Source organism: Cheilinus undulatus, linkage group 18 (assembly GCF_018320785.1).
Source record: "Cheilinus undulatus linkage group 18, ASM1832078v1, whole genome shotgun sequence".
Lineage (NCBI taxonomy): Eukaryota > Metazoa > Chordata > Actinopteri > Labriformes > Labridae > Cheilinus > Cheilinus undulatus.
In genome coordinates, this window is record NC_054882.1 from 16829444 (window position 1) to 16852662 (window position 23219).

The 23219-nt window shown below is 39.5% G+C and overlaps 1 protein-coding gene across 1 annotated transcript; it reads left to right on the forward strand.

Moving 5' to 3' along the window:
- On the forward strand, window positions 1-23001 carry pls1 (plastin 1 (I isoform)). The gene is made up of 17 exons (XM_041812795.1): window positions 1-76; window positions 2281-2507; window positions 3124-3214; window positions 5443-5603; window positions 5686-5815; window positions 6098-6230; window positions 7296-7377; window positions 10476-10641; window positions 12465-12610; window positions 12701-12796; window positions 16123-16315; window positions 16660-16738; window positions 18996-19110; window positions 19200-19333; window positions 21918-22041; window positions 22117-22250; window positions 22340-23001. Exons 3-17 carry the CDS (start codon window positions 3145-3147, stop codon window positions 22476-22478), a joined length of 1902 nt encoding a protein of 633 aa, XP_041668729.1. The 5' UTR covers window positions 1-76; window positions 2281-2507; window positions 3124-3144; the 3' UTR covers window positions 22479-23001.
- The last annotated feature ends 218 nt before the right edge of the window (window positions 23002-23219 follow it).

The window sequence follows — 23219 nt, forward strand, 5'->3', positions numbered from 1 at the left end:
CTGCAACAAGCTGATTTTCTACTTTGGACTGGCCTAGCTCTGGACTCTGAGCCTTTCAGCCTGCCTGGGACTGAATGTAAGCTCCTTAATTCTGTTCTTTCCTTACATAATAGTTTATATATCTCTAACACAAGCTCACTTTGCTGCTAAATGTAAAGTTTTGCTTAAAAAAATGTCCTGATGGCTCCTGAAGCTAAACAAAATATTGCTGTGTGTTGGAATAAGGACTGAATGCAATGGTGAATTGTCAGTGTTTGCTGTGAAGTGAAGCAGTTTCCTCTTGGTGATGTGGTTGGCTGTGTGCCTCAGGTTACAGGGCATTGTGTGGCAGTGAGGCACACCATGCAGGCAAACACAAGCCTCATGTTTTAAACATGTTTGACAGAAATGCAAAATGTGAGCAGGGTCTGTTAAAAACATGAAGAAAAGCACCATGAAAAACACTTTCACATACGAAGAAGTATTTCTTCAAGACAGTTTAAGTTTGTATTTTTGCCTACATTTTTTCAAGACATTATAAACCCCTTTGAAGTGATGATTAGTACAATATCCTCCTTGAGCCGAACTTTACTCTGATCATTTACCTCTTACTGCCAAGACTCTCATGAATATTTCAGTCTTAATATTTTCACAATATTGTTAAATCTAAATTCTGAATGTAAAATCACATTAGAAAGCAATTATTTACTTCAAGAGCTTATCCTTTGTTAGTCTAGCTTCTTTAACCTTCTTTCACCCATTCAAAGAGGAGTACTGTAGCCTACTATTGAATTTCACTTGTTCAAGATACAGTAGTCGACTACACCTATGTTAAAAAAGGAAGTATAATTATCCAGCAGAACTGAAACAGAAGTGTTAAACTGCTGGCTCTCGGGGGATGTAGGGGAAAAACGTCTAGTTGAGGCAGGTGCATGAAGCAAAAATGAAGCAGAAATATCTAATGATCACAGGAAGGCTAGCTAGCTAATGTCTCTTCAAAAAAGCAGGCTGAAGCATCTTCCTACACATAAGCAAGTTTAAGTGGTTACAATTAAGCTAGCTACAGTACAAATAAACTAGCTAAAGCTGCCACAAATTAGCAAGCTAAAAGCGCTAGCTACAAATAAGCACTTGAAGTGGTTACAATTAGGCTAGCTATAGGACCTACAAATAAAATGGCTTAATCTGCCACAAATTAGCAAGCTAAAAGAGGTAGCTACACATAAGCACTTAAAGTGGTTACAATTAAGCTAGCGACAGTACCTACAAACAAACTAGCTAATGCTACCACAAATTTACCATGGAATATTTCTTGTTTAAAGGTTAAATAGCTAAAGTAGTTTTTGCGAGCTCAATTTTAACTGCTTTATGCTTTTAGCATAATTTTAACTGTTAATTTGTCAAAGCTTTAGTAAGTTTATTTGTAAGCACTTTAGCTAGCCTCTTTGTACTGACTTGGGCTTCCTTATTAGTTGCCTATTTGTAGCTTATTTGTAACAGTTTGGGCTAGCTTAATTTTTACTGCTTTGTGCTTTAGCAAACTTAATTGTGACAGCTTTAGCTTAGTTATTTGTTGCTAGCTGCCTTAGCGTGCTAATTTGTAACAGCTTTAGTAAGTTTATTTGTAAGCGTTTTAGTGAATCTCTTTGAAATGAGTCTGGCTTCCTTATTTGTTTCCTACTTGTAGCCTGTTATTTGTAACAGCTTAAGTTAGCTTAATTTTTACTACTTTATGCTTTAGCAAATTTAATTGTGACAGCATTAAGTTTCTTATTTTGTAACTGGCTGTTTGCTGCCATGTCTTTGCTCTCAACAAACAAGGTGAAAGCACAAGCAGTTAAAAGCACACAATTCTCCATTCATATGATGGAGCATTATATAGATAGATAGGATTAGATTCAACAATGGATGGAGCTTCATAAGATAAGGTCACAGCTCATTAAAATGTACTGTATATCCACTTTGTCTGAAGAGCTTTGCCTGCCTGTTAGGTTCAACTCAGGGCAAAAGTTGTAGCGACTAATGCAGAATCTGCTACCAGTTTGCAAACATGCTATCCCCCCCCCCATTTGTTTTTAGAGTTCTGGGGTTTATTCTGCTGTATATTATCCCCATTTTAACCAGAACATTTCACCTTTTCATCCTTAAGTTGAATGCTATTTCTTCTGCTGATGCTTTATGTCAGAAACGTGCCTTAATTCTTATTTACTTGCACGGAAGACACAAACTGATGAACCAGACAATAACATGATGACACAGCTGAGGTGTTAAATGTTAACCGTCAGACTACGCCTGTCCCAGGGTCCAGGCAGGCCAAAGGTCCACTCTGCACCTGTCTTCACTGACTCCTCCTCGACGAGATTAACCAGCTATCTAGACTCTCCAGGATCCAGCTTCCGCACTGTGCCTGTCTGAAGCCTAACAGACATCTGGAAGTCCCGACTCCTGCAGCCAGTCCAGAGGGATCCATACTGGGAGCCTTTTAGCTCAAGACAGGAAAAACAAGGAGCACACAGGATCTTATGAAGGTGTTGTTTTGGTCTCTTTTTTGTCATATTCATATAAAAACCCACTGGTATACTATCTTTGTTAATCGCAAATACCTTTGGGTGGGTGCCCTGTTGAGAAGTCACAAGGCTTCTCTGGACAGATTCCAGAAAATACTACCTAGTTGTTTGTCTGCTTCTATCCTATAACTGTCAACAAAATAACCCTGGGCTTTTGTTATTTGTCTGAAACTGATTTTTTTTAAAAGTCTAAACATTTGAAAAGTTGTGTGGGTTTGAAGTTTTAATATCGTAGTATGAGAACCATAAGATCTTTCACTAGAGAAATACTACTCCAGGTTTGTAAGAATATTCTTGTCCTGCATTCAGATTGTTATTTTTTCAAGAATATATGCTGTGAAATATGCCTAAGATGATAAAGGAAAAATACTCTGCGTGTGGTAGATGATAATGCATAGCATGTATTTAGTAATTAAAAGAAAGCATAATTCTACTGCAGTAACTGCTCAAGGCGATCCTAGCCTCCAGTGCATCACATGGAAATAGTGAGGTAAAGTGCAACACTTCAAGTACTCATACTGTTTTATTCAGTTGTGCAAAACCATCTTGTATGTGTGTTTTGTTGTGGATGTTTCAGGCACACTAAGCAGGAGCTACGATGGAGAATTACATCACTCAGATTTCCAGAGAAGACCTGGATGATCTCAAAGATGCCTTCAATAAAATTGGTCAGTTCTGCACACTTTCACACACACCTAACATGACCCTAAAGATGCATTAATGAACCTAGTTAGAGATTTACATCAGTCCATAAAGTATGGCTCTTACGTAAGAGGTTTTTATTGCGTGGTTTGCTGAGCACTTTGTCTCTGAGGTGTTTTTTAAAATGCAATAATAAGACGTTGCCGGATTTTATCAGTTTAGCATTGTAAAGGTATAATTATGAAAAAATGCTGAACATATGCTGGTAAGTCATATTAAAATAACAGGGCTAAAGATAAACAAGAAAAGGGAGAGAGAGATAGAGCTTTTGCTTTGTTAAAAAAGGTCACATAACATTTAAGTGTAAATAATTCACTTTTAACATTATTTCTACAAGAGGACTGACATCTCTTTGTTAAGTTATAGAAAGGCTGTTAAATAGGGCTGGGACAAAATATTGATAGTAAGTAAGTACTAGGGTAAGAGGTGGAACTGGAAGGAAATTGCAGTGAGTAAAAAAAAACCATTAATTATTTTTTTTTAGAGGCATTCAGTATTCCTCAGTTTCTCAGATATTGTGGTCATATGTTATTTCTTAGTCTTGGACTTTATCAGTTATGATAAAAGGAAAGATCTGAGCATGGGTTTGCACCCCCCCCCCCACCATGAGGTAACTCAGGATCTCCTGTTCAAAACTTTCAAATGAAGTTTCTCTGCGCTCTCTTTCAGCCCGCTGACTCTCCATCTGTATAAGTTCCTCTTTGGTGTACTCTTGTTCATACAAATATCCTCTCCTATCCACAGTAAACTGCATATCATCATCACTCGAGTTGAAATCACTGATACTGTCTTTGTTTTAGCTTGGTGTAGTGTTATTATACCTGTAGAAGCCTGCAGACCTACACAGCTGATCAGAAGATCAGTGCACGGTGGAAGGAGACAAAATGGTGAAAGCTGAATTTTGAATTAGTGCCTGACACAGAGGGTTTATTTTGGGAGAAATTGATCACTTTGCACGTTTTCGACAGCGTACAGGCGAGCCAATATATTTTCTTGGCCTATTTTTACGTAAGACTCGTTAAATTACGCTGATAAAACAATCCCATCTATAGCCATTATGCCACAGATCTCTCTGAGCTCGTAATAACCACAGGACCAACTTTCACAGAAATCACTGGAGGCTAATGCCATTACTATAGCCAAACACCTCAAATGACCCAACTTCAGAACACCAGAGATATCCCTTTAATGTCTCTGCATTCACAGTGAAATCCTCAGTTTAACAAATAAACATTTGGAGCTAAATAATGTGAGTCTGGTGTTGTGGTTGTATGAAGGTTTTTGTTGGTCCCTGAAATTTTTCAGGTTTCAAATTGGGCTGCGGCATAATGAAGATTGGGAAAGGCTGCTGTATCGTATCGAATCGTACTGTGTCTTATCGTATTGTGTCCTATTGTATCATATCCTGTTGTATTGTAACCTGCCCTGTCATACCCCCCCATACTATGTCACTAATAAAATTGTTTCCTGTCCAACAGAATTGTATCTTATTGTAACGTACTATAACATAGTGTACTGTATCAATTGTATTGTATTGTATCATATCGTATCATATCGTATCGTATCGTGTTGCATATCGTTCATATCTTATCGATCGTATCGCCTCGTATCGTTTCTGTCATATCGTATCCTGTCATATTAAATTGCACTGTCATGTATCGATTAAAATAATTTTCTTTCATACTGTATCATTTTGTACCTTGTCAAGCAGTATTGATTCATATTGTATCATATCCTGTCCAGCCCTTTTGTTTTGCATTGCGACGCACTGTACGGTACTGTGTCATGTCATATCGTGTCACATCCAGCCCTGTCATATAGTATAGTAAATTACCCTGTGATTCCCACCCCTATTATTTTTTAAAAAATGTATACAGTACAGAAATATCTGTTTGTAAAACCCATACAACTTATTAACTGAACTCTGCTGTGATTAACCACATAATCTAATTATTCTCACAAACTAAGTCAACATTCTTCATGTGTGGGCCAGATAACTCAGATGCTTCCTGGCAACTAAGAAAAAAATCATTAGATAATAACAAATTAGGTAGTAAAGTATTGGCTTGCTTCCTTTAATCACCTGTGTGTCATATTGACCATACTTAGCTCATTGGTTTCAGCTAACATTTGTGAAGCAAACTGAGTTTTTCAATCTGTGTTTGCATTTCTTTGTGTGAATATTTGTGTCCAGATATCGATAACAGCGGCTATGTGAGCGACTTCGAGCTTCAGGAGCTGTTCAGGGAGGCGAGTTTCTCCCTGCCGGGGTACAAAGTGCGAGAGATCGTTGCGACCTTCCTTGCTGGAGACACCAACAGGGACATGAAGATCAGCTTTGAGGAATTTGTTTCTGTGAGTTCTGATTAAGATCCATAGAAATGGATAGTTTACTTATTTAATCACAGAGGGAATAACACAGCCTCTTCATGATCAGATCTATCAAGAGCTGAAGAGCAAGGAGTTAAGTGAGACATTTAGGAAAACCATCACCAGGAAGGATGGGATCCGCTCCTTTGGAGGAACTTCACGAATCTCCAGCGAGGGAACGCAGCATTCCTATGCTGGTGAGGGTTTGGGTTTTAATTAGGTGCTGATTTCTCCATTTATGAATCATGCTTTTTACAATCTTGTTTTGCCCTGATCAGTGATATAACCCAATAGATTATATCCTTATTGACCTGAGGTACATTAAAAAACAGCATTTACAAGACTAAAGAAGAAAATGTTTTACAGTTATGCTTATTATAATAGTTTATCAAGATTAAATGATCACAGATTGAATATTTGTTCATCTGATTATTAACTTAGACATAAGACTTACATGTGTGTATTCTGTTTGTGTTTAGATGAGGAGAAGGTGGCTTTTGTGAACTGGATGAACAAAGCTTTGGCAAAAGATCCAGACTGCCAACATCTGCTGCCCATGAACCCTGACGATGGAAGCCTCTTTACCTCTGTCCGGGATGGCGTCCTGTTATGGTAACACATACACAAACAAACACACAGGCAAATATTCCCTCATTTACATGCATGTAAATAGGACAGGGCATTGTTTGCTCAGCTGAGCAGTTTTTTTGCTGAGGTTATTTTTGGGGCTTTTGCCTTTATTTTGAAAGGGCAGCTGAGGAGAGGCAGGAAATATGGGGAGAGAGTGGGGGACGACATGCACTAGGGCAGAGACCAGGAATCGATTCCATGACCAGTGCCAGTGTAGAGGACACCAGCTTCTGTATATGGGTGCCTGCTCTGAACACTGAGCTAAACTGACACCCTTGGCTGAGCAGTTTGCATTTATTTTGCGTGCAGTTAGTGTGTATTTCCCCTTGCACGTACTCTGTGGATCAGATGCTATCTTTTTTTGCTAGGGATGCAGGATATGGGATTTTTGCCAAAACCCAATATGCCGTTATTTACAGATTCATTTTAGCCGATACTTAGACAGACATTACCCTAGGCCATGCTTACATGCCACATCCACTTACTTCACCCTAAAAGTGCTGACTTTGTTATTTTTTCAACATAATTTTTTCTCATGCCCCTGGTAAGATGCAAGGATATTCAGAATACTACCGGAATTGTGTAAATCCTCTTTAGCTTATTTCAGCTTAAATTTTTGGCCCATTTGCCTAAATGTTGTGCATAGTACTGTATATATTAAAAAAATATTCTAAAACCAAATTTTGACTGACAATAGTGAATCAAACGTATATACTTTTCTAATGTCAGTGATTTATATACTTTTCTGAGTAAAACCCATTGTGGACCTACGCTTACACGAGCAATGACAATGTCTGTCAGGATTATTTTAGAATTTTCTCCTGCAACAAAGGTCGACGCCTGAAATGGCGTGATCCCATTTTATAGCAGTTTTATGGTAGTTCATTCCCCTCCCTGCTCACTTTTAATCTCACTGAGTGTTTTATCACGTGACAAAAAGAGCACACTTCACAGAGGGCTGCTGCCCTGACAAATATAAGATTATAACTGAAATGACAGTGAGCACAAGCTTTTCCTTTAATTCACACTGACACTGTTGTCTTTCAGCAAAATGATCAACCTATCGCAGCCTGACACGATTGACGAAAGAGTCATCAACACAAAGAAACTAACTACCTTCAAAAAGACAGTGAGTAGCATCTTTTCACTCACAACACTCCTACTCCACTCATACCAACACATTGTTATTAGTGAACTGGTATTAGTGGGGGTGCAGTGGTACCCTTACAGACATGAATATAAAGAAGAAAGCACTTATAACAGCTTTTTAATGAACCACAGGATTAGCTTGAAATGTTGGTTAAGTTATCTAAGATGCCTCTTCTTTTTTTTTTAGATTATGTTAGCATAAGAGCTAAAAGCTAAAGGGAACAGCTGGGCATGTTATGTCAATAGATGTATGCCAAACAGCAGCTCCAAACCAAGTGTTTGGTGGCTTATATGCTGAACTGTGTCTTCCCTGGTTACAGTAGATTAGCATGACCTTGTTGTCATGTGAGGTGGTCAACAAAGAAATGCTAAATCCAGAAACGCAGTTTATTTATGGGGTTGTCCGTCTGTCCATCAAATGATTGAACACTTTTCACAAATGTCCACACATTTTCAAGGATGAACTTATTACAGCCCCAATTCCAAAAAAGTTGGGGTGCAGTGTAAAATGTAAATTTGAAAGAAGATGTGATTTGCAAATCTCAAAACCCCATATTTTATTTACAGTAGAACATAAGCAACATATCTGATGTTGAAACTAAGACATTTTGCCATTTCATGAAAAAAATTAGCTCATTTTGAATTTGATAGCAGCAACACAACTAAATAAAGAAGAGACAGGACCACAAAAGGCTGGAAAGTAAGTGGTCCTAATGCAAAACAGCTGGAGGAGCATTTTTCAGCTAATAAGGTTAATTGGTAACAGTTCAGTAACATGACTGGGTATAATAGGAGTATTTTAGAGAGGTAGAGTCTCTCAGAAGTAAGCATTGTCAGAGGTTCGCCAATCTGCAAGACACTGCATCTAAAAATTATGGCACAATTTCAGAACTAGAAAAGCACTTGGAGAGCGCAGACCTCCGCCATTAGTCCTATCTCCCAATAGTGAAGAATCCTTTAAAAAATTCCTGGATCCGTCACCATATGCCCCCCACCATGGCATTCGCCGATTACTCCCTCCCCGGTTGGGAAGAAACACGGTGAGGCAAAGCATTGGCTTCGCTACAGGTGCCAACAGATGCACCTAAGGTCTCTCTGGACAACTGGAAGTCATGGCAGAGGGTGAATATTCCTCTATTCCTCCCAGCATTGTGAGTATTCTCGCTACAATTTGCTGTCTTTCTGTCTGTTACGCTCTGACTTGTCTCCTCGACTGGATGTGCGTCTTTCAAACTCTATAAACTTCAAAACTTTGAATAGAAACACAACCAAAAACTGCTGCTGGGATTAAGTTACTCATGTCCGCCATCTCCTGGTGTAAAGTGGTAACAGCACAGACCGCCGCCATTAGCCCTATCTCCCAATAGTACAGAATCCTTAAAAAAAAATCCTGGATCCAGATGGTGATCCGGATCACTCCCAAAATCTAATCAGTTCTTCCTTATGCCATTTCTGACATTTCTTGAAAATTTTATCAAAATCCGTCCACAACTTCTTGAGTAATGTTGCTAACAATCAAACGAACAAACAAACAAACCCACCTGATCACATAACCTCCTTGGTGGAGGTAGAAATGTACTGGAAATCACTGGGCTCAGGAACACATCAAGAAATCATTGTCTGCCAACACAGTTGGCTGTGCCATCCACGAATGCACGTTAAAGCTGGCTCTTGCAAAGAAGCAGTCATATGTAAACACGATCCAAAAATGTCATCATCTTTTTGGACCGAAGCCAACTTAAAATAGACTGAGGAAAAATGAAAAACTCTTCTGTGGCCAGATTAATCAAAGTGTGAAATTCTTTGGGAAACCACCAACGCCATGTCTTGTGGATTAATGAGGAGAGGGACCATCTAACATGTTATCACATCAGTTCTAAAGCCTGGATGTCTGATGATATGGGGTTGCATTAGTGCCTATGGTGGGGGCAGCTTACACATTTGAAAGGGCAATATCAATGATAGAGGTTTTAGTTCAACAACATCTTTTTCAGGGAAGGCCTTGACTATTTCAGCAAGACAATGCTAAACCACATACCACATTCATCACAACACCATGGCTTCATAGTGGAAGAGTACATGTGCTGAAGTTTGACCCAGGACTGTTGAGCAGCTAGAATTCTACAGGCAAGGATGGGACAACATTGCTCTCCCAAAACTCCAGAAGCTGTTCTCCTCACTTCCCAAATGTTTACAGACTGTTGTTAAAGGAAGAGGTGATGCTACACAATGGTAAACATGGCGCTGTCCCTACTTTTTTGACATGTGTTTCTGCCATCAAATTCAAAATATTCTTAATTAAATGGTAAAATGTCATCTGATTTTTTTTTTTTTGGAATTGGGATTATAGATTTTTTAGAATGCACTGAAGAACTTCCTGCAAACTTTGTTAAACTGTCCACTCTGACTCAGTGATTAACTGATTACAAAAATGGAGGCCAATGTAAAGGATCTCATGTTTGTCTTTTAATTAAAGAAATTTTACCAAAGAAACAACCCCAGCCCTCCTTGACCACCTCTTTGCTTTAACTAAAGAGCAATTATAAACCTTATGGTGGCATTAAACTGTAGGGCTGTAGTTAGGTAAGCTAAGAGCTTTTCTTATCTCAGTCTGTATGGGAGAAAGTGAACATTTTCCAGAGCCACTACTTTGTAACAATAAGTCATACTGTATAGGCTCTGTCAAATTATACAGTGACAGATTTATTTACATCAGTGTAAAAAGTCATAAAATAATTTGGAACTGTGTTAAAAAGCTTGTCATACATTAACTTTTTCATGCATACTTCCCGTTTGTGCTGTTTTATGCCCCTGTGGTTGTATAATTTCTACCTCTGAAAAGAAAGCATAAAAAAACTTCACCTTTTAGTTCTAGCAGGCTTATCAAAGTTCTTAAAGATGCCAAATTAGAGTCATACATTTGATCTGAATTAAGTTTGTTATTACTTGGCAGATTTAGCACTTATACTGTTTTTTTCTACCAAGCTGTTGCAAAACAAGTTAACAAGTTTGGCCCTGAAGTATCTCATTTTTAGTATTAATGAATGTTTGGATACGTTATTGTCTTTGCATTTGTAGGAGAATCTGGTCCTGGCCTTGAACTCTGCCTCAGCGATTGGCTGCATGGTGGTGAACATAGATGCCCATGATCTGATGGCTGGGAAACCCCATCTGGTCCTTGGATTACTCTGGCAGATTATCAGAGCTGGGCTTCTTGCTGATATAGAAATCAGCAGGAACGAAGGTCAGTATGGTGCACACAGTTACAGTAATAACAACAGTAAAAACAGCGTAGAGTTCAGACAAGTGCAAAAAATTTTCCTCTTCTTCACAAATAAAGCCAAAAAAGCTGCTAAACAACATTAACAGTGAAGTACACTAAATACACAGACAAAAATCACATTTATGCTAAAAAATAATGCACTCCAGTGCACTTACAGTAGTGCTGCAACCAGGCCTGCCCACAGAATTGTCTGGCCCCCTGACAAACCCTCCCCAGTTGTGATTTACTGATATATCAGTGCATGTGTGTTAGATCAGTAGCATTGGTGCTAATGTGCTGGCTAACAGTTTCTTCATTTTGGAGATGAAAAGTGTGTCAAGCTGTTACTGGGTTCTGATGTTGAAATTACTTATTTACACCACTCTTTTTAACCACTTTCACCATTTTCCTTTCCATTTTGCCACTTTTTCACCTTACTTGACCCTCTCTTTTTGCCTTTTTTTTTTTTTTTTTTTTACCACTTTTTAACCTCTTTCCACCATTTACTACCCGATTTTGGCCACTTTTTGCCTGCCTTGACCAATTTTTTCCACCTTTATCCCATTTAAGCCACTTGTTCACTACTATACAATTTTCCCACCCATTTTTGCCTTTCTTTACCCTTTAATGCATTTTTTCACCTTACTTGACCCTTTTTTAACCCATTGTTGCCACTTTTGAATTGCTTTCCACCATTTCAAACTCATTTTTGGCCACTTTTTGCCTGCCTTGACCATTTTTTTCAACTTTTATCCCATCATAGCCACTTTTAACAAATGTCCACTATGTTAACAGCTATTTTTGCCCCTTTTAACCAATTTTTGCCACTTTTAACTGCTTTCCACCATTTCCCACCCATTTTTCCCCACTTTTAGCCCATTTTAGCCACTTTTGTCTACTGTACAAATGCATTTTTAACCAGTTTTTGCCATTTTGTACCATTTTCTCATCCATTTTTTACCTTTCTTGACCCAATTTTGCCTCTTTTAGACCCATGTATACTTTTTTCCCCAAATATTTCATTAATTTTTCCTTAAAGATATTTCAGTTCCCTCTACTTTATTCTCTGGCATCCTGGCATATGTGCACATCATGGCTTAGCTATGAAGTCTGATCTCACTTTCAAAAATTTTTTAGTCCCTTCATTTCCAAATGGTCGGTCGGGACCCAAAAGTGTGTCGCAAATCCTTTCCAGTGGTTCGTGGATTTATGCTGAAAAAAATCTGAAAAGTTTACAATCAGCTGATAGATTGAAGAATGTAAGAAATGTGGGTTACAATTTGCAATTGGGGATGTGATAATGGGTCCTGAAGCTAAACTAGTTAAGAACCGCTGTTTTAGTCAATTTGCCCACCCATATTGTGTACATTAGCAAAAAAAAGGGTATTTTCAGTTTAAGAAATGTGGTTTACATTTTAATTAGGTATGCTGTACCACAGCAAAAATAAAGTTAATTTTCATGGCTTTGACAAGAGTAGTTATAATTCAGAACAGAAATGATTATTGTTACAACTTAACTTTACAATGGACCATGATTTTCTTGACTTCCATGGGACCCCCATTTAGCAGGGACCCAGAAAGCTCTCCCCTTTATCCCCCTTATGGGTGTCGTTGACCACAACTTCTCTCAGCACCAGCAATGGAACACAGTCAATTAATCTTCCTAAAACCAGTTTAACATATTTGCATGGTGTCTGGGAAGTGAAGGGAAAGATATTCCTCATTGTCAGAGCATAGGCTATGTTTTGAAGGAGCTACCACCTACATTCCACATAGTTTTATTAACGACCTTTTTTCCTTTTCAGCTCTTTTCAGACTCCTCCTAACAGATGACGAACAACTGGAAAGTCTCATGTCTCTCTCCCCTGAGGAGCTGCTGCTGCGCTGGGTCAACTATCACCTGCGCAACGCAGGAACAACAACCATCAACAACTTCAGTGAAGATATAAAGGTGTTCTTCAGAGCACACCTACACACCAGAACACATACTGTCACCCGTATAAATTAGTGTAACCCCTGATCTTTAACTGTGCCTCTGCAGGACTCACGGGCTTACTTCTACCTGTTGGACCAGATTGCCAAACATGAAGAGGACGACTACAAAATGAGTGTCAAAATTGACCTGAGCGGCCTCACTGTGAGTCGGTTTATTAGTGTTACATTTTTGAAGTCACGGTAGATATGTAGTTCAGTGTCAGATGTGACGGTAACGTTTAAAAGCATAAAATGATAAATGTGATTTGGATGTAAGATGAACAGAAGTCCTAAGCAGACATGCATCCATTTGTTCTTTATATTTTATTATTCTTCTGCCCACTTTTTTGGCATGCTTCTTCTTCCACAAAATTGATGATTCAAACCATTCAAATGTCAAAATATTAAGCCACATTAAGACATTTCTGCTCTGACTACTCTAATTCATATCCATCAAACTTTCCAAGATATTCAGTGATTTCCAAAAAAGTTGGGACTGTTGAAAGTAATGGTTAAAATCTTCAAAACAAAACATTACAACATTTTTCGAACTCAGTCGTAAAACTCAGTCATATTTCCTCCGAAATCTCCACTTAACTTTTGAAATATTCCCAAGACATTAGGCCAATTCAGTATGATTCAGCTCCTTCATATCATCCAGCATTTCTTCACAGCGACCTTTCAAAGTTCTATCACCTTTTTCAGCCCCTCAAGCCAATTTCCATTCACTTCAATGGCAGAAAGTGTTCAGACTCCTTAAAGCCCGTTTCAGACTGGAAGTGTGACGCGTGCATCTTGACTGCGTCACATGTGGATTTTCAGTTTGAGTGCATGTTAACAAGTCAGGGCTTTCAGATTGCTTGCACGTGCGCTGCATTTCGCGCGGCTGATACGCCGGGCTCAGGCGCGGAGAGTTGAGACATTCAAAGTCTCGCCAATTTTTTCTGCGCACCGCATGTGGCTGTAGACCATATTAGACAAGAAAATTATAAATGGAGAGCCATATTTACATTGTTGTGGCAAATATGCACATAGAATATGCTTACAATGTGTTTCTTGATAACCCTGAGGAAGGCCACAAGCTTAAATGCGCCTGTTTGATAAAGTTGTTCTCTAAAAAGCAACTAGTAAAACTTTATGTCTCCACAGTGGTTGAATATGTCACAGGAAAGATAAACACCGCACGTACGCTTTTCTGGTTTGTGCTTTTCAAAGTAAAAGTCCGGTTTAGCATTTCTGTAGAGAAACTCTGTTCACTTGTACACAATGCTTTTATTTTGAATAGTTCCTGACAAACTTTCCCTGTACACTGAATCAAGTCGCTTTTAGGGGGGGTTTATTTAAGTAAAACTTATGAAGAAGGACAGGGCTTTGAGAGAGGGGAGATGTGGCTGACATGCAGAAAACTTGCGCCCTGCGTGAAAGCCGCAACGGCAGGAGCTGGAGCTGACGCACGCGACACACGCAAGAAGCAAAACACGCTCCCTGTCTGAAACGGGCGTTAGAGTGGGGAGGCTGCTTTGAGTAGCTAGTTAGCTTCCAGAACAAATTGCGATTGAAACCACAAATCTAACACCACATACATAAAAGATACATCCAAACGTAGCTAATCTTGTCCTGCTTGTGTTTAACCAGTAACCAAAGCAATAGAATGTACCCTTTTGGCATGAGATGGCTGACTGTCACAAGAAAACCACCAACTCTATATCCACCTTATTCCTGGGGCCGCTACTGTAAAGCGGATATGGGCAAAACTTCCGGTGCTAAAGCGGAAGTACATTAAATACATCTATTCTAATACAGCAGCTAATGACAGGTGCTAACAAAGAACGACAGTTGTTTCGATAGGAATTCACCTCGAATTGGTAAATATTAATATATTTTTGTGATCACATGTTCACATAGTTTGTATTATAAGCTGTAAATAAGTAGATAAGGTGGATTCCACATTATTCCTGGGGGGTTTACTGTAGCTATGAATGTGGGTGGAACTTCCCGTACAGTAACAATAATAGCAAAAACACGATTCTTCCAAGGGCTTACCACAGTGATTTAGCGTCAACAGTGGTTGTTCTGAAAAAAATATTTGCTGCAATAAATACAGCTTCATTTTTGTTACATCAATATGAGCTGAAGATTTTGAATTATGTTTTCTGTAATGCTCAGTACTTGTTGCTTCGTTCGTGGTAACAATAATAATATATAAGTTAAATATTTGGATTGTTTGGTTTTATGAATTTAATTCCCACATTTTAAGAGGTATTAGTTTGTGAAATGAACATTTCAGCAACCCCACAAACCAGAATTTTATGTGAAGGTGTTGTCAAAACTCCTTTTAATAAAACGTGATCGTCTCTTTCTGTACTGATATGAAGCTCACTACGTTAGCTAAATATGCTTGTCTAGGTTATCTGAGGTAATGTTGTCACTTTGCACTCTTTAGTAGAGGGCGGAGAAATAATAACGTTATCCCGTTTGAGGTAAAGCAGTGGAAGTTTACAAGTTTACAGCATCTCGTTTCTATGTAAAGTCTCATTTAGATAGAACGGAGCTGAAGTTGTGCCCATATTTCACATAGAGAATCATGGGGAATAGGAATATGGTGGATACTCTAATGCAATAGTTTGGCAGGAATATGTAGGGGACACCAGAAGAAAGTACTTTTTCATATTGCTGCCCCAGCTACATTTCTTGCTCTAACAACCTGAAATTAACCCGACTGCTTCATCAAAGCCTTGCGATGTTCAGGGTGCAATCTGTTTGATGATAGCACTTGTTGCCTTGGCACACTGACAGGAGTTTCATAAGGTACCTTCAAGTGAAATCCCACTGAGATAAGCAGAGACTCGCAGCAGTTAAACAGCAGTTACCATCAGGAACTCTAAGAGATGAGCTAGTAAGTGCTCAATAACGTGCAAACATGAACATTTTCTCAAAATTCTCACAGACCGACTTTAGCACCTGGATGTAAGGCATTCAGAATGCAGCATGGAAATGCATCCTCTAATTATCTTTGTTTTCCCATGATAATGAGTATTCTCCAGTTTTTTTCTTAAGAAATATCTATTGCTTATCCTTAGAGTTGCAAAAGCACAAAAAAAGAAAAGAAATAGAATAAACTTTTCTCACAAGTGTAAGCAGTGATAGCATGGCATATCATGGGCTGGCCAATCATAACTACCGCCCAATAGATTGCCAAGGAATTATTGTGTTATCACCAGACAACAGACAACATATCTCTATGCTGAGATAGAAATGTATTAATTTTGATAGCAGATCCCAGGTCTTGCGTAAACATCTGAAATAACTTGTATCATTAGAAAATGGAGTACATAAAAATGTCTGGATGCAGGTTCTGTTTTGGTGTTAAGATGTGATCATATTATTTACACTAATGCCCTTCTTGGTGGATTTATGTTTGTTATCATGCATGCATTTATTAACTTCACCATGCATGCGCATGTGTGTCTCATTTCTGTGTATCCAAAGGTGCCTGATCTGGACAGAAGGGCTGAGCTGATGCTGCAACAGGCAGCTCGTCTGGACTGCAGACAGTTTGTCTCCCCTCATGATGTCACATCTGGAAACAGCAAACTCAACATGGCTTTTGTAGCCAACCTGTTCAACATGCATCCTGGTCTGCAGAGAGCTCACATGAACGGCGAGAGTGCTCACATAGAGGGTGAGAAAACATGCCGTATGAGGGTTTGTCTGCAGATTCACATGGAAGCTATGCTGCCTATTGCTTCTCTTTAGACTCAGAAGTAGACTCTAGCTATAAATACACACTCACACTCAGACCATGATATGTGGTGTAATAAAGAGGGAGGGAACTGAAGACAGGCCGTAGCCCAATAAAAACATCCAAGATATAAATGCTTCAGGGCATGACTTATTATGTTACCATAAACTTGTATTTACTGTTTAATTAACCTACAACATTCCTACCAGGTGACAGCAAGTATGGGAACAGCTGCCAGAAAACGTGATGCTGTTAATCATTTGATATTTATCATTTTATTCCAGCTGAGACCAAAGAAGAAAAAACATTCAGGAACTGGATGAACTCACTAGGTGTTTCTCCTTATGTCAACTACCTGTACAGGTAAGATACAAGTGGATATATCAGTGTGATTTAACCTTATCAGAGGAGGAGGAATGCCTCATGGTTGAATAGTTATCTCTTCATATCTTAAGACTGCCTTTTAGAGACAGGACAAGCAGACAAATATACAAAGGGATAAGGCTGAAAACCAATATTGAATGGCTGTGACCTTTGATCCCTCAGGCAGCACTGCACTAAGAATTGGCATCACTTTGTGATGGATATTACAATGTGGCCTCTGAAACGCTTTGGAAAACCATTGTCAGTCAACACAGTACATACAGAAACACGAAAAAGCATTTGCCTCCTTCCTGATTTCTTATTCTTTTGCATATTTGTCACACTTAGAATAATTTGAGTAAATACAGAATTTGATTTGTAGATAATGATTTCATTCACTAAGGGAAAGAGACATCCAAACCTACCTGGCCCTGTGTAAAAATGCCATTGCCCCTCCTTGTTGAATCATAACTCTGATTAACCACATTTTTAGAAAGCTGAGGTCACACCAAGGCCTGATTATTGCCAGACCGGTTGAATCAAGAAATCCCTTAAGCAGAACCTGTCTGTCAAAGTCACTTACATCTATTAGTCTGGAAAGGGTTACAAAGCCATTTCTGAGGCTTTGGGACTACAGGGAACCACGTGAGAGCCATTATCCACAAATGGGGAAAACATGGAACAGTGGTGAACCTTCCCAGGAGTGGCCAGCCTACCAAAATGATTCCAAGAGTGCATCAATGACTCATCCAGGAGGTCCCAAAAAAAAAAAACCCAGAACAACATCTAAAGACCTTCATACCTCATTTGACTCAGTTAAGGTCAGTGTTCATGATTCAACAATGAGAAAGAGACCAGGCAAAAATGTAATCCATGGAAGAGTTCCAAAGCCAAAACCACTGCTGACCAAAAAGAACACAGAGGCTCGTCTCACATTTGACTAAAAACATTCTGATGATCCCCAAGACTTGTGAAAATTTTCTGTAAACTGAGGAGACAAACACTGAACTTATACATATGTAGTAAAACTAACACAACATTTCATCAAAGAACACCATGCCAACAGTCAAATATGGTCGTAGTGTGACGTTCTGGGGCTGCTTTGCTGCCTTAAACATGCCGTTCATGCTGGAAACCCCTCCAATGTGGCTGAATTAGAACTGTTCTGCAAAGAAGAGTGGTCCAAAATTCCTCTACAGTGATGTGAAAGATGCACTGTGATAACTGCAGTTGTTGCCACCAAGGGTGGAAAAACCACTTATTAGGTTTAGGGGACAATGACGTTTTCACATAGGGCCAGGTAGGTTTGGATGGCTTTTTTCCAGTATAAATTAGTCATTTAAAAACTGCATTTGTATTTACTCGGGCAATCTGATGTCTGATATTGAAATTTGTTTGATGATCTGAAATATTTAAGTGTCACAAATATGCAAAAAGATAAGAAATTAGGAAGGGGACAGTACTTTTTCACAGCACTGTAGCTGCATCTACAAATCTAAGTCAAAACTCTACCATTCATATGAAACGCATGCTTCAACAATATTCAGAAGTATAGCCCACTTCTCTAGACCCGAGCTCATCTAAGATGGACTAGCCTAAAGTGGAAAAGGGTTCAGTGGTCTGACGAGTCCGCATTTCTAATGTTTTCTGGAAATAATGGCCGTCAGATCCTCAGGCAAAACAGGAAAAGCACCGTCAAGAGTGGTGTTATAGTGCCCATGGCATCGGTAACTTGCGCATTTGTGCAAGCCTCATCAATACTGAGAGGTACATACAGGCTTTTGAACACCATATGCTTCCATCCAGATAATTCTAGGGATACCCCATCTTATTTCAGTGAGTCAATGCCAAGCCACATTCTGCACAAGAACAAAAATGTCCCAGACATTTTAAGCTGGACCTTGGTCATTTTATCAAGTGGTGCAAGATTTTTGACTCCTGCATACTGTAGATGTATTTATTTAATGTTAACATATGGGGCCTGAAATATACTAGACTTAACCTTTTAAATGTCCATACATTTTAAGAAGTCATAACAAGCCTTAATATTAAGGTTAGAGGTCTTTAAGGTTAATGCCCAGAGAACAGTAGTGGTTCTTGCTCTATTTGGAATAGTAACACCGAACAAGATTTACAGAAAGTTAAAAGTGTTATATATTTCTAGCTTTTTAAAGTGTTTCTGATGTTTTTCTATTCCCCTGTTTGAAACAAGAAGGTTGCTGCTTGTTAGATCTCCTTTCCTGTGTCTTCTCTGCAGTGACCTGATTGATGGTTTGATAATCCTGCAGCTTTATGAGAAGGTTAATGTGCCTGTAAACTGGAAGAGAGTCAACATGCCTCCCTATCCTTACCTGGGGAGCAATATGAAGAAGGTGTGTGAATATATGCACAGCTGGCAAGGGCAGGATAAAAGAATAGTAAAAAACAGAGATGTAACATTATATTTTTTCTTATGTTGTAGTTGGAGAATTGTAACTATGCCGTGGAGTTGGGCAAGAATGTGGCTCACTTCTCTTTGGTCGGCATCGGAGGAGAAAACATCAATGAGGGGAGTGCAATGCACACGCTGGCTCTGCTCTGGCAGCTGATGAGGAGGTATGATATTTATCTGTTGAACACTGTTAAGTACAGAAAGTCGGCCTACTTTTATGCTGTAATGCTAGAGGTGCTATGTTTTGCAGGTCTAAGGTCATGAATACAAGGCCTCGTTTTCATCCTTTCATTTTTTTTTTTTTTTAAGATTTATTTTTGGGCATTTTTGTGCCTTTATTAGATAGAGGAGGACAGTGGATAGAGTCGGAAACAGGGTCGAGTGGGGGAGAGACATGCGGTAAAGGGCCTCAGGCCGGATTCAAACCCGGGCCGCCCGCGTACATGGGGAGCGCCTTTAACCACTAGGCCACCTGCTCCCCTAGATGTCCATTTTGACTCAAGAATGAACTGATTAGATTTTGGAGCTCTTAAGTTTAACGGGCCTTTGGTTCATCCCTTGCTTGTGAACTTAATATCTCATAAATTCTTGGATGGATTTTCTTCTATTAGATTCAGTCCTGGCCATGGGCCAGTGGGCCAGGGGACCAGCTCTTTCTCTTGCAGAGCTTCTTGGTGGAACATGGGAGGTCCCCATCCAGTCTACATGTGTTATGTGGACTTGCAGTAGGCTTACCATTGTGTCCCTCAGGGTGGTACTACAGGGGATATAGGGTCCTGGGGTCGTTGGGGTGAACCATTAGGTCGTCACATAACCAGAGTGAGAGTTGTTTCCGCTTTCTCGGCATGAAGTCAGACATGTTTCCAGTGCGTGTTGGCCTCTGCCAGGGTTGCCACTTGTCACAGATTCTGTCAGTTTCATGGACAGGATCTCAAGGCACAGTCAGGGGAAGGAAGGATTCAAGTTGAGGGACTTCAGAATTTTGTCTCTGCTTTTTGCGAATGATGTTGTTTTGTTGGCATCCTCAGCTGGGGACCTCCAGCATGTTGTGGGGTGGTTTGCAGCCGATCGTGAAGCGATTTGGACGAGGGCCAGCACCTTCAAGTCAGAGGCCATGGTTCTTTGCCAGAAAATGGTGAATTACTCTCTCTGGGGGGAAATGAGTCTCTGCCTCAGGTGAAGAAGTTCAAGTAACTCAAGGTCTTGTTCACAAGTGAGGGTAGAATGGATTGTGAGCTTGACCGGCGAATTGGTACAGCGTCTGCAGTATCAGACATTGCAGACTGTTGTGGTGAAGAGGGAGCTGAGCCAGAGCAAAGCTTTCGGTTTACCGGTCAATCTCATTCCATCTCTCACCTATGGTCATGAACTCTGGGAAATGACCGTAAAGAGTTGAGATCACAGATACAAGCAGCAAAATGAGTTTTCTGTGGGAGATGGCTGAGCTTAGCCTAAAGTGAGGTACACACATAAGGATTTTTCTAAATCTTAAGAGATTTTTTATCTGTTAGAAACCCCGCACATGAAGATAAAAAATCAGGCATTGAACAGTTTTGATCGTACTGTGTGTGGCGTGCTCCATTAATGTAAACACAGCACTCCACACATGTCATAATTCTGTCCCACCACCGATCTAGAATCTCATCCTCCAAGCCAGAAATCTCACGTAATCACACATGATCTAACTAAAACAAAGAAGAAGAAGCATAGCAACAACCAGAAAAACACAACACACAACATGGAAGAGGATGTACAAGAAGAGGGAATGATGGTGTTTTTGGGACTATTTTTAACGGGAAAAATCCCGAACTAAAAAAAAAGTCCACCGAACTTTATGATGCTTCGGAAGATCAGCCATGCTTGTTTTATTTATGCCTGCTTCCTTGTTCCTCAGTCAGCTCACTTCTTGATTGGCTATATTCTGTTCCACATCACAACTCACGGAGTCATGACTTGGGAGTTGTCAACTTTCCCCACACATGAAGATTTTTGGTTGAAAATATTAAACTTGTTCAATATTTACAATTGTTGGCCCTGACCGCTTTTGGAGCCGATTATCAGGACAAATTCGCTCTTAACACACCTCAGACCACAGAATAATCTTACAGGATAATCTTATAAGACATAAGATAATAGGGCTTTCGCCATCCTTGGTCAGGAAGGGGGAAAATTAGGACAAAAACAGCTCGATTATCTTTATGTGTGTACCCTGCTTTAGAGATAGACTGAGGAGTTCAGACATCCAGAAGGAACAAGGAGTAGAGCCAAATCAGGTGGTTTAGACATCTAATCAGGATGCTTCCTGGGCGCCTCCCTTCTGGGCACATCTGGCTGGGAGAAGACCACAGGTAAGACCCAGAATTCCCTGTAGGGATTGGTTTGGGAACACCTTGGGATTCCCCAAAATGAGTTGGAAAGTATTGCTGGGGAGTGGGGTGTCTGGATAGACTTGCTTAGCTTCCTGACCTGGCCCGGATAAGCAGAAGATTATCTGTTTTTATTGTATCTAACCAACGAGTTATGGGTGAATCTGGCCATGGCTGGCTTGACTTACTGGTGGGTGTGTTGTAACTGATTACCAGGAGGCTTAGACCTGCCTTTACCCAACTTTTTGCTTGTTTCTAAACCCATATGACGTCCACATTCCCTGGGCTTTAAAATGCCCCTTCAGGTCTGATTGGTGACATCACTAAAACTGCATGTGTTATACCATTCATGGCTTTATTTTTCTAAATGTCTCTCCTGCAGATACACGGTGCGTGTTTTATCAGATCTGGGTGATGGAGAGAAGATTAAAGATGAGATCATCCTCAACTGGGTCAACACAACCCTGAGCCAGAAACGCAAGGACTCACAGATCAGCAGCTTCAAGGTGTGTGCATGAATTTAACTTTAAGTTAACAAAAGGCTGTATGTCTAACTGAGACTATTCTCCTGTTTATTTAAGGACCTGAGGATCAGCACCAGTCTACCAGTGATCGACCTGATTGATGCAATCGCTCCTGGTACTGTCAAGTGGGACATGGTGAACAGAGGTGACAGAGGGATGCTGAAACCAACCGATAAACTGGAGAATGCCAAGTAAAAGACCGCTGAGCACTTCATAAAACTGTGAATTTATCACTTTATTATCATCTTCTAAATCCTCTCCTTTCCCCTTCCTCTGTCAGGTATGCAATCTCATTGGCTCGTAAGATTGGAGCTCGTGTCTACGCACTGCCGGATGATTTGGTGGAGGTGAATCCAAAGATGGTGCTGACGCTGTTCGCGACCCTGATGGGCCACAGTCTGAAAAAGGCCAACAGCTAAAAACAAACATAAAACCAGCTACCAATAAACATTTTATTTTCATCCACTACTTCCCCATTTTTCTGGCTTTGTATTTTCTAACTTTTGACTTTTAATCATGCTGTGATCATCCCACAGAGAAAACAATGCTTTATTCTCTTTTTCATGAAGACAATAAGCCTGCCCTAAGTTGAAATGCATTGTTTGTTTTGAACAACTTTTACTGCACTTGTGATTTTACAGAACAAACTCCATTTGTTCTTTTGTTTAAAGGTATTTAATAGGGCATTGCATATATTCATATTTTGACTTGTTGTGCTATATGACGAGAGTAGGCTACACAGCAAAATCATACAGAGAAGCTCTTATGAATGTAAATGTTTTGCATTGAATGTTGCTTTTTAATTACTAAGAAGAGTCTATTAAAGTACTGCACAGTCTTTTATGTGTCTGTGGATACATGTTATTTCAGACCTTTTACAGGTTTTAATCATGTGAATTACAACATTTTTACTGTAGTATATCATTAATATAGACTTATACATGAGTAAAAGCATCATTAAACAATTTCTTATATGTTTTGCCATAATTATACCTCACTAAAATGTATTTTTGTGTGCATCAAATAAATTAAAAATCAACCTTTCTCATAGGTGTATTTAATTCCAGAGCATTAGTCTGGACAATATAATACTTTACAGTCCAAGACGTTCATCTGATGGTTTTAGTTTTTGGCTGCTTTGTTGACAAATTCACTTATAG

Coding starts and splice junctions, on each gene's coding strand:
- pls1 (XM_041812795.1), top strand. CDS start 3,145: ATGGAGAATTACATCACTCAGATTTCCAGAGAAGACCTGGATGATCTC. Junction 6,231..7,295: donor CGGGATGGCGTCCTGTTATG/GTAACACATACA, acceptor GTTGTCTTTCAG/CAAAATGATCAACCTATCGC. Junction 12,611..12,700: donor ACTTCAGTGAAGATATAAAG/GTGTTCTTCAGA, acceptor GTGCCTCTGCAG/GACTCACGGGCTTACTTCTA.